The 17,483-nt window shown below is 42.1% G+C and overlaps 1 protein-coding gene and 1 long non-coding RNA gene across 13 annotated transcripts in view; one reads left to right on the plus strand and one right to left on the minus strand.

Annotated features, from left to right (window-relative positions):
* Positions 1-415: 415 nt before the first annotated feature.
* On the plus strand, positions 416-15,548 carry LOC147358954 (uncharacterized). The gene is made up of 2 exons (XR_015140436.1): positions 416-552; positions 15,497-15,548. It is a non-coding gene; the product is annotated as an uncharacterized LOC147358954 (long non-coding RNA).
* SNX16 (sorting nexin 16) overlaps positions 13,611-17,483 on the minus strand; it is a 35,453-nt gene continuing 31,580 nt past the window's right edge. For all 12 annotated transcript variants that reach the window (XR_015140435.1, XM_086335777.1, XM_086335773.1 and 9 more), the window contains 3 exons: positions 16,993-17,129; positions 16,342-16,461; positions 13,611-15,624 (listed from right to left, as the gene is read on the minus strand). Coding sequence is in view for 11 of the 12 variants with exons in the window: in XM_086335777.1 (XP_086191903.1) it covers positions 15,531-15,624; positions 16,342-16,461; positions 16,993-17,129 (351 nt within the window). In the remaining variant the exon portion in view is untranslated. The remainder of the gene's footprint in view (positions 15,625-16,341; positions 16,462-16,992; positions 17,130-17,483) is intronic.

Raw genomic sequence — 17,483 nt, forward strand, 5'->3', positions numbered from 1 at the left:
AACCAGCGCTCTGGAGGGCACTAGGTTTTCAGAAACGGGTAAGCACAGCTCCGTGCCCTCAACAAGTGTGGTCAGGGGAGGCTGGCATACCCAAGGCAGCCCAGTATGATGTGTAAGGGTTCCAGCGTTGCTTGGCTGCCTTGGGCTGGCCTTCTGGACCAGCTGTTGCCTGGTTGACCGCTGAAGGGTCTGGCCTGCGCTGCTGATGGGCATTGTGAAAGAGAACGCTGGGCTCCAGGGGGACCGGCACACTGGGAGGGGAGGTGAGAGGCGGCAGGTGGGGAAAGATGAGGCTCCTGGGAGAGGACCGGCCAACAGCCTGGCGGTGGGACTCCCAACGGAGGAAGGAATGGGAGCAGGGAAAGTCCAGGAGGCTTTCTAGCTTCTACCGTGTATTTTGACAGTGTTGAAAAACGTCCTATTTCCTTGCAGTAGGAAGCAGCTTTCCGTCTTTTAATTCTTTGAACAAAGGCACTTCGTTCTGAATGTCAACTTCTCCTTCAAAAGGAAGAAATGGAGTAAAGAGGAAGAATTTCATTTTTTCAAAATTAGGTGAGAAAAGTTGTCAAGCATACAATGTTTAGAATACTAGCTGAGTAAAAAAGGAGCTAAAGCCCAAGAAAAGTTTTGAAAACAGAATAAAGAGAATGTGAGAAAACGAAAAAGCTAATATAGGGAGTAGACTTATGAAAAACTTTTAGAAACAGGCAACTTTCAAGCTTGTGTGGCTGGCATCCTAAGTGAAAAACAGGTAAAATAATACAAACGGACAGTCTGAAGTTTGCTACAGTGAAAAAGTAGTTGATAATGACTTTTGGAATTTCAAATATAAAAGTAAGGCAAAAGTCAATTTTATGTTCCTACCTTGTGAAGGTAACAACAATTCACCAAAAATTCTACAGTAAATGAAATACCTTCCTCTTTTGCTCTTGGAGGTCTGGATGGGATGGTGGCCCCGTTTTCTCAGATGAGACAGTCACTCAAGAGAAGCCTCCTGGGCTTCACCTCCTTTCGGTCAGACAGACCCTGGAACAGCAGTCCTGCCCAGACCGCGGACCTAAGTTCGAGGCCTCCCAAGCCTCAGCTCGCTTCCCCGTGAGCCACGAGGCTACCCGGGGCCGCGGGCGCCCCTCCCACCGGCGCCCCTCCCATCAAAGCCCCTCCCGCTGCCGCCCCTCCACCCGGCGCCCCTCCACCCGGCGCCGCCCCTCCCACACCAGCCCCTTCCGCCGGCGCCCCTCCCACACAGGCCCCTCCCACCACCACCCTCGCCGCCCCTCCCACCGGCGCCCCTTCCACCAGGCAGTCCTCCTAGCTCATCGCCAAGGCCAAGAGAAGCCTCTGGCTAAACTTGGCCAGAAGCAGCTCCTTTCCTGAAAAAATGCTGTTTGTATTTTACTCATCGAAACTTTAGAATGGATACTGCTTCTTTATAACCTAGGCAACAAGCCTGGCAGTATGGTTTAACTGAGCCTGAAAGTCGGCCGTCTTTGGGACCCTCTTTTGCTTCATCTCACGCTCCGTCTTGTGCACCAGTGAGGCGAGGCGGCCGGTGACCACCCCAAGTTTGCTGTGAGAGCGCTGGGGGCTCCTCCCCAGCACAGGGGCCTGCGACTGCGCTCCCTGGGGGTCGCCTGGGCTGACTGCTTCTCAAGGAACCGATAGGAGCCAACGTGCTTGCTCAGCCATGCGAGAGGCACCAGTAACTTCTCCAACAGGCGGCTCCCAGGGGCGGGGCTTTCACGGCTCAGGGGCAGAGAGGAATCAGGACGGCATGATTGCAACAGCAGTTGAGGGCTCAACAGCTAAGCGCTTAGCTGCGAGCTTCAAGCGTTGGAATGGGCAGCGATTCTCAAAGCCATCAGGAAGGAGGATAGAATGCATGCATCCAGGCTCAGGCTGGACGCTATTGACCCTGCTTATGAATACTGAGCTCCCCAGGGGGCGCTAGTGGTGAAGAACCCGCTTCCCAAGGCAGGAGACGTAAGAGACGCAGGTTCCATTCCTGAGTCTGCAAGATCCCCTGGAGGACGGCGTGGCGCCCCACTCCAGTGTTTTTGCCTGGAGAATCCCATGGACAGAGGAGCCTGGTGGGCTACAGTCCCCGGGGTCGCAAAGGGCCGGACAGGACTGGAACAACTTAGCACGCACACACTCACACTTACTGGTATTAAAATGTGATGCGTGAAACCCAAGGAAGAGGGAATATATATATATATGTGGCTGATTCACTTTTCTGCACAGCAGAAACTAACAACATTGTAAAGCAACTACACTCCAGTTAAAAAGAATAAAATGTGCTGCATGAAATACAAGGAAGAGGGTATATATATACGTACATATATAGTCTATCCCATATACACACACACATATATATGGCTGACTCGCTTTGCTGTGCAGCAGAAACTAAGACAACATTGTAAAGCAACTACACTCCAACTAAATAAGTAATTACTTAAAATATGTTGCATGACCTTTCTTCACCAACCTCTCCAACTGACGTAAGCCTGAAAGGTAGAACTGGAGTCTGGAATCCAGGACAAAATTGGGAACCTCTCTCCAGTGGCTGTGAAAAAGTTAACACTCAGATAGTGGCTATGATCCAATATCCATGCCATTTTTGTGGATATAACCAAACCCAACAGCACCAGGCTGGGAACCAAAGAGACCTGTTTTCCACGGCGTTCTACTGCTCCATCAGCATTCAGATAATCTTCCTGGTGTGAGGTTTTACCTGTAAGATGAGGGGTTTGGAGCAGAAGACCTACTTGATGGGCTCCATCAGGCATGAAAGTCCTAGGATTCGGACCTAATGAAGTAGAGTCTGTCTGCAAACTTGCACCCCTCACCCGCTGTGGAAGAGCTTTTTGAATCACAGTAGCTTCTGGGGGAAAGGCAGATTTGATACCTACGGGATTCGTGCTGAGGGTCAGTTTAAACCAGCCAATTCTCAAAGTACTTCTAGTTATAATAGACCCTCTGAGTCCATTTTAATCATAAGGTATTAATTGTCTGAGGGCTAAGAGGTTCAAATACCTTATTTTTAACTTATTTTTAATTTCTAAGATGAATCCATCCATTCATATGAAACACATATCCGTAGAGCCTCTGGCGTGTGTATGCTTAGCGTCTACATGGGGAATGGACTTAAGTACAACCCAAAGCAGTAAGTGCCCTACTAGAGGCATGCACACGGTGCTGGGGGCCCACCTGCCGGGGCGTCCTGCTGGAGACACGCCTTGCAGAGCTGGAAGACAGCATGTCTGGAGTCGAGGGCTCTCAGAGGGGCCTGCGGGAGTAGCTGGGTCAGGAAGGGCCTTGTTCATTGCACACATGTCAAGCACAGGCACATTCAGGTGGGCATACAGACCACAGAATGTTGGGTACTTGAGAGCAAAGTCTGAAATGTTCCTATGATATTTCTGTAGACAGAATCCAAGGCCAGCATAGATTGTGCTTTTGTTGCCATAATTTTTCCAGAAGTGCTATAGACATGGGCAAGACTTTAATGATTAAATTGGTTAAATTTAAGGAAATTCTTAGAACTTCCCAGGTGGCGTGTGGTAAAGAACCTGCCTGCCAATGCAGGAGACATAAGAGATGGGGGTTTGATCCCTGGGTCGGGAAGATCTCCTGGAGGAGGAAATGGTAATCCATTCCAGGATCTTTGCCTAGAGAATCCCATGGACAGAGAAGCCTGGCGGGCCATGGAGTCACAAAGAGTCAGATACGACTGAAGCGACTTGGCATGTACACTGTACACAAGGAAATTCTTATTTACATATCTCAAAATACAAATTTCTCAGATGATGTCACTTCTTAGCAGAAGCTTGTGAACAAAGAATGGAACAACACTACTCAAATGATATTTGCTTTCAAGCATTTTAGAATGAAAAACTCTCTATGCAGTTGAGTGAGGCACCGACCAAGGCACAAGGCATACTGTCTGTCTGGTCACGGTGGCCGTTCTGTGCCTTGAAAATGAATTCAGGAAGTGACTTCCGTATCAGCTTCTTACGCCTTGACAGCACACTGAATCAATGGTATTCCTCTGATATATGTGAAAGGTGAGACTAAACCGAAGGAAAAATGCTTCCAAGAATGTTTGAAGGAATTTGATATCTGACAACAAATAGATCAACTTCTCATTTCCCTATTTCTTTGTGTCCTTAAACAATATGCCTATTTGCTTTATGTATTTATATTTACATTTAAAATTTCAATGTTTATAGAACAGTTTGTAAGCATCACTCATAAAACAAGACTTATTGGCAGACTGCAGAAGCAGGAAGTTGAGGTTTCCGTAGGTTTTGGCTTTATCCTTCTATTGAAAGAAAATGTAGCGATAATGTTGTCCCTGAAGGTTTGCGGTAGGCAAGTAGAACATTCCAGGTGCTGAAAAGGCTAGTATGACTAAGAAGTGAGCAGCGTGAGAGGCGACCTTGAGGAGGTGACCTCAGATTAACTGTCAACCAAGGTGCCTTAAACGTGCATGTCCGTGAATGTATTCAAACAGAGATCCCGCCATCACCAAAGAAAACTGTGACTGGTAGGAATATGGACAGTTCAGCATTTCAGGGAGCTTTCTCTGCTCCTCTTAACTCTCCGGCTGTGGCTAAACTGCGACCTCTCAGGGACACAGCTTGGTGGGCACTGCGTGAGGCGGAAGTGTGTGCAAAAGAGCACACTGGGCACCTGTGCAAGCCCCTTGCTGCCCTGGGCTCCGCTGCTGGTTCCAAGCCACGGGTAATGCCAGGTCCGCAGCTGCACGCTTGACACACCCTCCCAGGTGTCCTCCTTTCAACAAAACGAGCTGGTGAGCACTCCCATTATCTCTATTCCAAATGAGTGCTGAGGCTCAGAGAGCTGAGGCAATTTGCTTTACTTGGTAAGAAGCAAGAACCCAAGCTTAGGTCTGTTTAATTTTAAAGTATATTCTTAACTAGCTTCGGATTAAGAGATAAGTGAACTTGGAAGGTTCTGGGGTTCCAAGAACTGGAGAAAATAAGGAAACATTTTGTAGATATGACATATTCAGAAAAGCAAACCCCACAGATTTTTACAAAATATTTTGAGGATGGCATTATGAATATATCCACGTAAACTATATCAGGGGCTTCCCTGGTGGCTCAGATGGTAACGAATCTGCCTGCAATGCAGGAGACCTGGGTTCAATCCCTGAGAAGGGAAGATCCCCTAGAAAAGGACATGGCAACCCTCTCCAGTGTTCTTGGCTGGAGAATTCCATGGACAGAGGAGCCTGGTGGGCTACAGTCCATTGGGTTGCAAAGGGGCAGACACGACTGAGTGACTAACACACACACACACACACAAGCTGTATCACCCACAAAGGTTCCTCCATAAAGGAGAAATTAATGTATGGCCTAGCTAAAAGCTGGAAGACATTTCTATACATATATCTTTCAACACATACAGTAAAATGTTACTTTGCACATAAAGCCGTTCACGTACTATAAGACCAGCGTCCCCAAGATCCTGTAAATAAATCACTGACAGACTAGCTAAAGGGTTGCGGTCTGAAACTGAATGATCAGCCTCCCACACCGAGTGCCCTCCTGTGTTGTCTGTCCCACTCTTATCCACCACGCTTTTCTGCTCGCCTTTCCTTTATTCCTGGGGCATGGGCCCGTATGCTGTTATCACTTGCTCCTCCTTATGCATGCTTTCGTTAGTTCACCGCGGGCCATCTTTCACTTCTTCCTGGGTCTTCCAATTCCTGTCTGTTTATCATAATCAAAGCATCATTAATCCGTTTTAGGCAGAAGCACAGCCCTTATTTTGATTAATGAGTATAAAATTAGAGGTGGTGATCGATAGACTTTTGTGAAACATGAATGCATGAAGACATTAAAAAATAGAACGAGCTGTCAGATAATGGTGGCGCGGCAAAGGGTTCCCTTGCATGGTGGTAGGTGGGCTGACGTGGCTCCACTTCAGCTGGTGGACCGAATACAGGGCGGGAACCGGCAGTTTCTCTGCTTCTGTGACTTCGTGCGGTTGTTGCCTCGAGTGTGCTGTGTGAGTCGCCAGGCTGGAGGCTGGCTTGGAAGTGATCTGTATCCTTCTGGCAAACCGTTTGCACTGCTTGTGGGCCCATTTAGTTGAGGTGGCCCGACGTGTCATTTTTGAGCAGACTCCAAATCTGTATCATCTCTTTGTGCTTGGCCTGGCTCACTTGGAAATCTCCCATTCGATTCTTTACAAAAGTCTCCAGTTACCTTTCATCTCTAACTAATCTGCTTTCCTCAAGCCCTGTGCATGCGTGCTACATCGCTTCTGTCCTGTCCAACTCTTTGTGACCCCATGGACTGTAGCGCGCCAGGCTCCTCTGTCCATGGGATTCTCCAGGCAAGAATACTGGAGCAGGTTGCCATGCCCTCCTCCAGGGGATCTTCCCAATCCAGGAATCGACCTGAGTCTCTTATGTCTCCTGTGTTGACAGATGGGTTCTTTACCACTAGCTCCACCTGGGAAGCCCCCTGAAGCCCTGTTTGTCCACACAAATATTTGCTTTAAATTATTCGTGCTTAATCACCAGTTCAAACTTTATAAATTGTCCCATTGCAATCATTATGCAGATTTCCATTATCTTATATATTGAAAGGCATTTTAAGATTAATCTGAAAGACCATCGTCTACCACAGGTGGCGCTAGTGAGTGTCCACCTGCCAACGCGGGAGACAGAGGAGAGGTGAGTTCGGTCCCTGGGTGGGGAAGATACCCTGGAGGAGGGCATGGCAAGCCACCCACTCCCAAGGACAGAGGAGCCTGGAAGGCTACAGTCCATGGGGTCGCACAGAGTCGGACACGACCGAGGGACTTAACATGCAGTCTCAACGGATTAAGTATGGCGAAGCATGGTTAGAACAAAAACCATTTGTAAACCAGACAGCCTACTCAAGCTTTCAAAATGTAAAATATAGGATAAATGATGGGATAACAAGGTTAGTTAACGAATGACTTTCAGTCCGTCCACCAATGTCAGTTTAATAAAGGATTTCCAGTGTTTTTCCTGCTCACAGGTAGACTCCTGAAGGGCCAAGGTGATGCTATTCGGTGCAGGGGGTCGTTTGTCAGAGTCTGTTCATTTACAAGTGCCTACTATGGGATTGGGGGCAGGAGGAGAAGGGGACGACAGAGGATGAGATGGCAGGATGGCATCACTGACTCGATGGACGTGAGTGAGTGAACTCCAGGAGTTGGTGATGGACAGGGAGGCCTGGCGTGCTGCGATTCATGGGGTCATGAAGAGTCGGACACGACTGAGCGACTGAACTGCACTGACTATGGGATAGACCGAGTTGAGGATTTTCACACTCCGTTTGGACCACCACAGTGCCACAGTGTGGACGGCACTGTCTTCCTCTGGTAGGAGCGAAGTAGATGAAGGAACTGGCCTTGAGGCAAACACACTGTAGATGATGGGGCAATACACATACTAATTACTATTAGTTTGAAAATAATTTAAAAATTACAAAGACTTTTTTCAGTACATGCTTATTATAGAAAAGAGAGAGAATACAGATTCATGACAGGAAGGAAATAAGATTCCTTCATAATTCCATCAAGTAGATAACCATGACTATGATTTTATTTTTTTCTGTATACAAATGCATAAATGTTGAACACCTTTTTACTTCTAAAAGTGAGATAATACTATCTTGAAGTCTGCTTCTTTTAATTATATCATGAATATCTTTAAATCTTCTGTAACATTGCTTTATTGGGTACAAAGCAGTCCACTTTTTATCTATCATAAAATATTTGACAGAATCCCCTCAGTACTGGAAACTGGCTGACATGTTCAAGATAAATGTGATGTATTATATCCTTTAAACATCATATACATTTCTTTTGTATAAGTTCCTCAAAGTGTAATTGCTAGATTGAAGGCTATGAACATTTTTAGTAGTTTGGCTGTATGTAGTCAAATCAACTCCAGAAATGCTATTCTTGAACCAGTCCACACTCCTACCAGCAATACACAGACTTCATTACTCCAACTCTAGTGAAAATACATAAAAAAAAAAATAGCAACTATATCTGATTACTAGTGAGGTTGAAGGATTTAAATTTTACTGTATATTTGAATTTTTCTTAACCTTTACTTTAAATGCTAAGTACTAAAATTAGCCAAAACAAGACCAAACTGTGGTATGGTGCCCTTACTGTATCCCTTCTAAAGGAAGAAGAGGACACAGTTCTCCCTGGTTACAAATTACTTTTGGAATGGAAAACAAACTACCTGGATGAGACAGCCGGGCCCATGAAGCGTGTTTCTGTGACGCCTGTCACAGTAGTACACCTGGGATCATGCGCTTCTGGTGTTCATTTTAGCACTGCTAACATACGAGGCCCTGACGGGGTTTAGATCAATGTAGACTGGGCAACGGGTGTGAAGAACAGTTAATCCTTGTGAATCTGACTTGAGTTCTGCAAGGCAGACCACTCCTCTGAATTTTGGATGCCTGCTCGAGAGCTCCACTTGGATGACCTATCTATTTCAAATCCAGTGTGTCCCAAGCTGAATCTAGCCCCTAAACCCCCCTCTTCCTGCATTATTCTCTTCCTCAGTTGGCAGCACAACAACCCACAGGAAGTATCAATCCCCAAGACTTAAAATTTCCTTTCAAATACCTCTATTTTCTCTACTATTGTCCTAATTTAGGTTATTCAATAAATATTTTGAGCATCTGCCATTTCTTTCTAAGCTTGGTAGTTGTGGGGCAGGCAGGGATTACAGGAAAACAGGCAAAGCCTTGCCTTTTGGGGCAAGCTGTGGGGAGGCGGGCAAGTGGAGCAGATAATAAGAAGAAAATTGACATCGAAATTACTGTTTTGAGGACTATTTTAGATTGCCTGAAGAGGTTGCCTCAGGACTGTTTTGAGGACTATTTTAGGTTGCCTGAGGTAACATTTAACCTGAGACTTGGAGGAGAAGAGCCAGTTAGGACTTGGGGTATGGCTCTCTAGTCAGGGGTTATGGGAAGGTCAGGCAGCAGCAGACCTGAACCCGTCAAGGAACGGAAGGTGGCCCGTGGCGGGCGTTAAGGAGAGGGGTTGGCAGAGTGGAACCATGTTTGGAGACCACAGAGAGAGGTTTGGCTGTTCTAATATTAAAAGTGATGAGGAATCTTTGAAAATTTTTAGGTAGAGAAAAACATGGTATGATTAATGTTTTTCAAAAAGAACAGTAGGCTGCTCTGGGAGACTGGATAAAGTGGGGCAAAGGTGGAAGCCGACAGACCCTCCCAGTGCTGTATTTCACGAGGTGCTTTTGTGATTCGGGTCAGGGCGATGGCAGTGGAGACGAAGAGAACTGGACAGATTCAAGGCATAAGACAAGCGCTCCGCTGTCACTCCAAGCTCAGAAGACAGACATAATTTAGCCACTCAAGTTTTCCATGTTCTCTACAGAATGGGCTCACCAACACCCGTGATGAGCTGAATGGTCACGGCTGACTGCTCAGAACACCTGCACTGCTGTGTGACTGATTACCAAACTATCAGTTTTGTTTTCAAAACTGTGTGTATCAGCCGTACTTAAACTAAGTTTAAATATATTTACTAATAGTATATAAAACAGTGAAATATGAGAATAAATAATTATTTCTAGGAAGAACCAGGTCAGATGACACTTGGTAAAATAAAGGCAAAATAACAGTATAGGATTGAAAAAAACAGTAAGAAAATATGTTTCACGTCACAGATTCCAAACCAAAGCTAAGATTCAGACAAAAGCGCTAGGGGTGTGGCTTATCAAGAGAGAACCAGAAACTCTCATCCTAGTGAAGCCATACCAAGTAAAAGTTTGAACCGCTGTTAGAACACTGGTAAATGGATATGCAGTACGTGCCCTACATCAAAACGTTACCACGTGTATCACAGCATGTGTCTCTATTACATCAGGGAGGTGGACTTTTGCATTTCGTAGCCGTATCTAAGGCACGGGAAGAGGGAGGAGAATTAGGGCCGACACTTGTGTCTCGTGCAGGCTGGGCTGACACCAGCGCTCGGTGTGCCCTTGCGTTCCACGTGAAGCAGCAGCTAGGGCACTGGACTTGTGCTGCTGGCCACTATTTGCCCCCTTCCAGTCCTCTCATTCCCGCAGTTCATCACGAGTATCTCTATTATCAGGTTTACCTCATGCCGCTATAGATTATAAAAAAAATCCATTCACTCTAAACTCCTGGGAGGGATCACATACTTCTCAACAATTTTTATAACCCAGAGAAGATACACAGTAAATACTCAGTGTTGCTGAATAAACAAATCAAAGAATAGGCTGTTTTTTTTTTTTTAGTGTATCTCCTTTTATGTTTTGAACTGAGAAAAATCTTTGTAGACATGTAATGATGTCATATTCATTCTGTACTGTTGGGGACTGAATGTTTACGTTCTTCCCAAATTCATATATTGAAGTCCTACCTCCAGAGTGTTCCCTGTGTTTGTAAATGGAGCCTCTGGCTTCTGAAGTGGCTCAGCAGCAAAGAATCCGTCTGCAGTGCAGGAGCCGTGGGTCCGATCCCTGGGTTGGGAAGATCCCCTGGAGCAGAAAGCAGCAATGCACTCCAGTATTCTTGCCTGGGAAATCCCATGGACAGAGGAGCCTGCTGGGTTATAGTCCGGGGGTTTGCAGAGAGTCAGACACGCCTGAGCACACACACGCACAGGCACGCATACTCACAGGGAGTAATTAAGGTTAAACGAGGTCACAAGGGTAGGCCCCGATCCAACAGGACTACTGTACTTACGAGAGACACCCTAAGGAAGGGCCACGTGAGGCCACAGTGAGAAGGCAGCTGACTGCAGCCCCAGGGACAGTCTTCATCAGACGCCAACGCTGCTGGCCCCTAGATCTTGGCGCCCAGCCTCCACTGTAATTCAGTGTCTCAGCCATCCAGCCCGTGCTGTTGTTTTAGTTACCTGACCAGACTAATATCTATACATAGAATAATAGATCTTTTCATTCATATTTGATTTGTCAAAAGGAGCCTCAAATGTAAAGTGACCTTTGATATGTCTACTAGACTTCTTATCTTTCCTCTAGCTTTCAAAACTTTTTTCTCCTTTTTTTCTTTGGTGATATACAGTATCATCACAGGAAGGGCTTTTATCTTCTCCTGAAGCCACAACCTACAATCCAAATTTAATATAACTTTTATCTTGGCATAATTAACAAAGAGCTACATCTCAGGGTGGTTTGACAAGTAGCTGGAGTCTCTGTGATTCTCTTCCTCTTCCCCCACGCTTGTCACACACCTCCTTTGCAATGTGGTTTTCGTGATAGCTTTTCGTGCTTTGGATAGCATCTGAGGTCAAAACAGGAGGAAGCTGGAGAGGCTAGGTCAGTGGCACGTTTACCTTCTTACAAGAAAAGCAAGCCATCTCCCAGAAGCTACCAGCAAACGCCCGTGAGTGTCACTGACTGTATGTGTCACAGGCTCAAACCGAGCTGCAAGGGGCGCCGAGACAAGTTTATCCAGTTCTTATTTTGGAAGTGGCGAAGAAGAGGAACGGAAATACCTGTTGGGTTAGTCATTGCATATTTGTTATATAGGGAACTGGAAAACTAGACTGGCGGATCAGGTCATTCCTGACTTCTCTGCTCATGAGCTTAACCTCCCCGAGATGGGTTTTGTATTCCGCACTGCAGCAAAGGGTTTCAGGGACTAACACTAGTGGCCCTTTGACTGTAATTAGCTGGGCTGCAAACATTACACGAGGACGTGTGAAGTCTGCATCTAATCTTCCCTGTATCTAAAATGCTACCTTTCACCTACTGAGTACGCATTGGCTGTATTTTTAATTATTTATCTGGAGATAACACAACACTGTTCTATTGGGTTGGCCCAAAATTGCCTTCAGGTTTTTCTGTAACATCTTATGGAGAAGATCACTTTTGTCACTTTCTGATATTTATCACTGTTCTGTCAGTGATAAACATCAAAATGGTAAGTAGCATCTAATTTGAGGCAACAGTTAAAACCATAACTTGAGTTTATTAATATTGTGCTCTGGCCAAGAAGCTACCAACAGCTACCAACAGACAGCATGTCTAAATTTGCACTCATGTTTACCGATTTTACTTAAAGGCACCTTTTAAAGTAATTTGTATAGTTAATGGTATCACTTAAGGGTGTAGTAATTGCTTCAGTGCAGGCTACGGCAAGTTCTTATCTAACGTAGTCTAAAATATTCAGATCTGAGAGTTTACTGGAACAAAAATACATCTGCTCTAATTGAATAAGTTAAATAGTGAAGAAAACTGGAGTTAAGAGAAAATGAGAGAAAAATAAAGTCATATTGACTACACAAAAGCGTAACTCATAAGCTTCTATACAGTAGCTATAGGTGAACCACAATTTGGCTTAGAGCTGCCCAGAAGACAAGACAAGACAGTAACATAGTCTTTAAGATAAAAACAAATCACTTGTTTAGAAGCACAGGTTTTACTGGAACTGAGACCTAAGAGAATTCTCTCCCATGAGTTCTCATAAACGGTACACAATGTGACAGAGAAGACATCAGTTATAAACACACATGTATTGAAAATGTAAGTTTTGGTGACCGTTTTTGCCAGTACAAGCCAACAGTGTCGAAACAAACAGCAACGGAACAAAACTACTTCTATGAAGAATCAAAATGTGGACCAAGTATGTAGCTCTTTGAAAATCTGCCAGAAAATTGATTCCTTTCTTTACTAGTTGGGAACACAAACTTGTTTTAATATCACTGGAAGTAATAAAAACCCATTTCAAAACCAGACTAATTATTCTTGGACCTAAGGCCACTGCTCCCTTCTAATCTCACAGACATGTGTAGTAAACTACATGATTTCTCTCAGGACCGTGTTTTCTTCCTTTAAATAAACATTTATTGATTAAAAAAAAATAGTCGTTACTGATTTGCTGTGATGGTCTCAGTTGTGGCGGGCGGGGCCTTTTAGTTGCGGCACGTGGGTTCTTAGTGGTGGCGTGTGGGAGCTAGCTCCCTCACCAGGGACTGAACCCAGGACCCAGCACTGGAGTGTGGAGTTGTAGCCACTGGGGATGTCCCCGACCATGGTTTTCTAAATGAATGTGCTTTAAATGGCTAATCTAAGTTTAGTAGATAGAAGAACACATTCTAAATGCTGAATTTTATGGTTGTGTTTCTTATACATGGACTTAATTTTCAAAAGGTTAAAAAACCATTCATAGAATGTTTTCTGTTTCAGTTATGTTCAAATTTTTTATTAATATTGGTTACATTTGAAGTGCACTGCACCTATTCACAGATACTTAAAATGACCAGTAATAAAAAGTATAAACTTAAAAAGAAAATCTCAGACTCAGTCCCCTTCTGTGAAATGCAGCAGACGCAGCTACCAGCGAACGTCCACATGTGTCACTGACTATATATGTCACAGACTCAAACCTGGCTGCAAGGGGAGCTGAGAAAACAAGCTCCCCCATCTCTTATTTTGGAGGTGGCGAAGAAGAGGAATGCAAATACCTACAATTTGATTTACAAAAATTGTAGGGACAACAAGAACACAGAAACTGGAGGGGAAAAATGGCATTCACGATCTGACAAGACAACTAATATTTACTGAAAAAATAATTTATTAAATGAATATAATACTGGGAATAAAATGCATTATAAAAGTAAAAAAATTAAATTCTAAATATATATAAATAATAGTGATTTCCCTAATTAACAAGAGTTTTTCTTCACCCATTTAAGTTTTAAATACAATCTTCTGAAAGGCCAGATTTTGAAAGTGTATGGTTCATTTTAAAACAGACATATATGTAGCACTATAATACTTGAAATTTATTATCGTGTTTTATTAGACTGAAAATGATATTAATTTAAATGATTGTTCTCTTTAAGCCTTTTTAAACATTTTGAAATGAACAAGTAGACCATTTTATTATACTCTTTCTGTTTCCCAGGATAGCAAACATATTTCTAATACAATTTGTCAAAAATATTCTGAGATAAAGCATACCTGTCCATTTTGATGAAAACTTTAAAAAAGTTTTGGTACTTTGGTGAAAAGCAGTCTCCTTTTCAGGTCAAAGACTAACAACAGCCATTGTATCTGTTTATCTATGTCAGTAGAATTTTAAACAACCGCATCTTAATATGCTGTACATCAAGACACTGATTAATTTTAGAGGAGGGAAAAAATGGAGATTGTTATTCTAATTCCCCAATAAGTTTCCTTCACTTTTTAGAAAGCATATGCAGTTCAATATACCAACTGGAATTTCAAAATGCTAGAATTATTACCATGCTTATTAAGAGCAATATGCAAAACAGTAGAAATAAAAACTGAGTAACTTCATACTATAAAATGAAACAAGGCACTTTTGACAACTATATGCAAAGCTGAAATAAATATCTTTTTCATAAAGCAGACTCACAGGACTCTAGGTGACTTTTGTAAAAGGTGAAATAGTGAAGGCAGTATATAATTCTTTTTCCTAACTCCACTTACTAAAGAAATTCACCCATTAAACTTGGCACAAAGGAGTTTAATTATCATAAAGTGCATCACTTAGCTAAATATATTAAGAAGAAAATCAGCATCAAGACATTATAGCAACATGTTTACATATACAGAAATAAAAACGCAATGCCAGGAGCTGACATAGGAACTCTGCAGGATATATGGCTTTTTCTCTCTTTTTTTGTATGACTGCCTATTTGCTTAGAATCTGTATTTTCAAAAGAGTATGCCCTGATTAGCTAAAAGAGGTAGTATTCTGAAAAAGGCAAACCCATTGATTCTATAGGTAGAGACTTAAGATAAAGATTACATGGAAAATAAATAAGTGTAACATATAATACACTGGTACACTTACTATAGTATTTGGATATTAATGGATTTGCTTTTCAAATCAAAGCTACTTTATCACTTTAGCTATGTTATTACAGCTCTTTCAGAGTTTTGCTTTGGTACTAGAAAGTTTTCTTCTTGTAAATAGTAACATTCCAAATAAGCAACTTTCATTTAGAGATAATAAACACATCAATATTTAAACTCATCTTTACCACTCATTTAAACCATTAATAAAAATATATCAGGTCAGAGACACAAGGAAGTATATATTCAACAGACAGCAACATGCAATTTATGTGCACTGAACTAATACAACTGGTGATTTAAACACATACACACACAGTGTGCTCACCCATGTTAGTCTGGATCAATATATTGGCAAAATACCAAAATATTTTATGTACAGTATTTAAGGATGTGGGCCTCGATGACAGAACTCTTAACTAGATTGTTTTTAGTGTATTAAATACAAAGTTTGTCTAAAAGACAATTTAAAGCAACCGTGAATATATTTCCTACACCAATAACTTAAATTTTCCTTTATGTAAACTTTATACATGTGCAATCTGGCTGTTTAATGTAGATGCTTCAGTCTCTTTTTTTTTCTTTTTAAATATTTGTCACTCTATTCTAAATTCACAGGAACGTAAAAATGGAAGGGACTGCTGGAGCTGCGTTAGTCTTCTGCATTATACGCCACTTCTGCTACTTCTATGTCTGATACGGAATTTTTAGGTTCACTAAAACTTGAGTATTGCTTATTATCAGCCCTGCAAAAAAAGAGAAACACAATGAAGAGACCAGATGCACACTTCTTCACTTATTACCTTATAATTTTTTTTACCTCCTGTAGAGAATATTAAATGGAAAAATACTCAATAAAAAAGAATATCTAAATATTCAATCAGAAATTTAATAAAGTTATCATTGCCAGATAACACCTTTGGGGATGTATTTTTAACTCTTTCAGCTTTCTGACCTATTATTTTTCAATAAAAATCTAGTTTGTAATGACCTTTACCAACATAAAATTTGTTCTCATGGTTATAAGCTTAACGACCATCACTGAAGTATTAATGATGACCTTGGATTTACATGCAATAAAAATTCTGTGTTCAAATATACTATTCATGATTCCTATTATGTAGACAAGCTGGATTCTATCACAGTGCCCCACTTTTTGCACAGAAAAGCCTGACACTGAGAGAGATTAAAGTGACTTGTCAAGGTTACAAAATCAATTAATTAATCGAGTCACACCCCTGTTAATTCAGACATATCTTCAAAATAAGTGTAATAAATTGTATAGCCTGGATGCCAAAGATTCACTTTTAGGGACAGCCTAGAATATGTAGAGTCTCCCTGTGTTTGCTCATCAGATTCATGATACAGTGATACTGAATTCATAAAAAAAGACCCCATAGAGCATGACTATTTCCCCCCAATTACTCAGATGATTAGGCTACAGTAAACCAAACATTATATACCTAGATTCTTCATCCAGGACACCCTGATCAACCTCAAGCGCAGAGGGCTCCACCTTCAGGGTCTGTCTGCCTTCTGTTCCTGACGTGAGCAGTGATTCTTCAGGTTTCAGAGATAATGTCCTAGAGGTAAAGTACAGTGACAAGTTGTTTTTTATGAGTAAAATAGGTATATATTTATTGTTGTCGATGCATGTAGCTTTAGCAGCTTTTAGCTGCTCTAAGTGGAGTCATATACTTAATAAACTGTTGACTCTAAGTGTCAATAGTGAAATCAGTACTTATGATTAGTTTAAAATGATTTTAACATCAATTTGATATATGCTGACAAGAGGGCAAATTAGAAGTTTCAATATGTGAAGAGTTGGTATAAATGACTAGAAACAAACATATCATTTAAATAGGTTAAAATAGATAATGTTTGCCTTGGTGAACAGCTACAGCCTTATTTTCCCAGTATTTCCTATCCTTCAAATTTTCAGCCTTCTAAATAAATAATCAGACAACAGTTTTCCCCATCTATGAGGATGTACACCGTGAGCCTAAGACTTCTGGAGTCAGAAATTTCCTAAATTATATTAATGGACAAAAGGTATTTAGTCCAGAGTACTGAGCTGAACTTGTTGGACTGAAAATGCAGTCCACAGCACATACCTGATTCTGTTTTCTAGAGTGTCTATAAGAAGTTGCTTCTCACTGAGCAGTTTCTTCAGTGATTCCAACTCTTTTTGTTTTTCAAGTAGTTCTTTTTGAAAACGGTAGTTTGTCTCTTCTAAAGTTTCACAGAAAGCCTTAAAAACAAACAGCAAATAAAAACCACATGCAGAATGAGAATAACATGAACTACTTATGCAGTACACTTCTGAAGAGTGTAACTGAAGAGTTCAAGAACTCAGATAATCAAAATAATATGGATACAACCCAGGTGCTTTGTTCTCCACTCTCATCTTTTTAGGTTTCTGCTACCTTAGCTCTCACTTACTGGGGAAATCATAAATAAATACAAGTCCCTTTTCCTGAGAATTATTAAATAGTAAGTCAGGGTGCCAGAAATGAATATGTGATATGTCTCCAGTGTACAATTTGGAAAAAATTACCAATAACCACTGTTTTAGTTTCTATTCTACTCAGTCTGCTTTTGCCCA

This window comes from Bos grunniens, chromosome 14 (genome assembly GCF_055505025.1).
Source record: "Bos grunniens cultivar Pamir isolate PY7600 chromosome 14, Bosgru_T2T1.0, whole genome shotgun sequence".
NCBI lineage: Eukaryota > Metazoa > Chordata > Mammalia > Artiodactyla > Bovidae > Bos > Bos grunniens.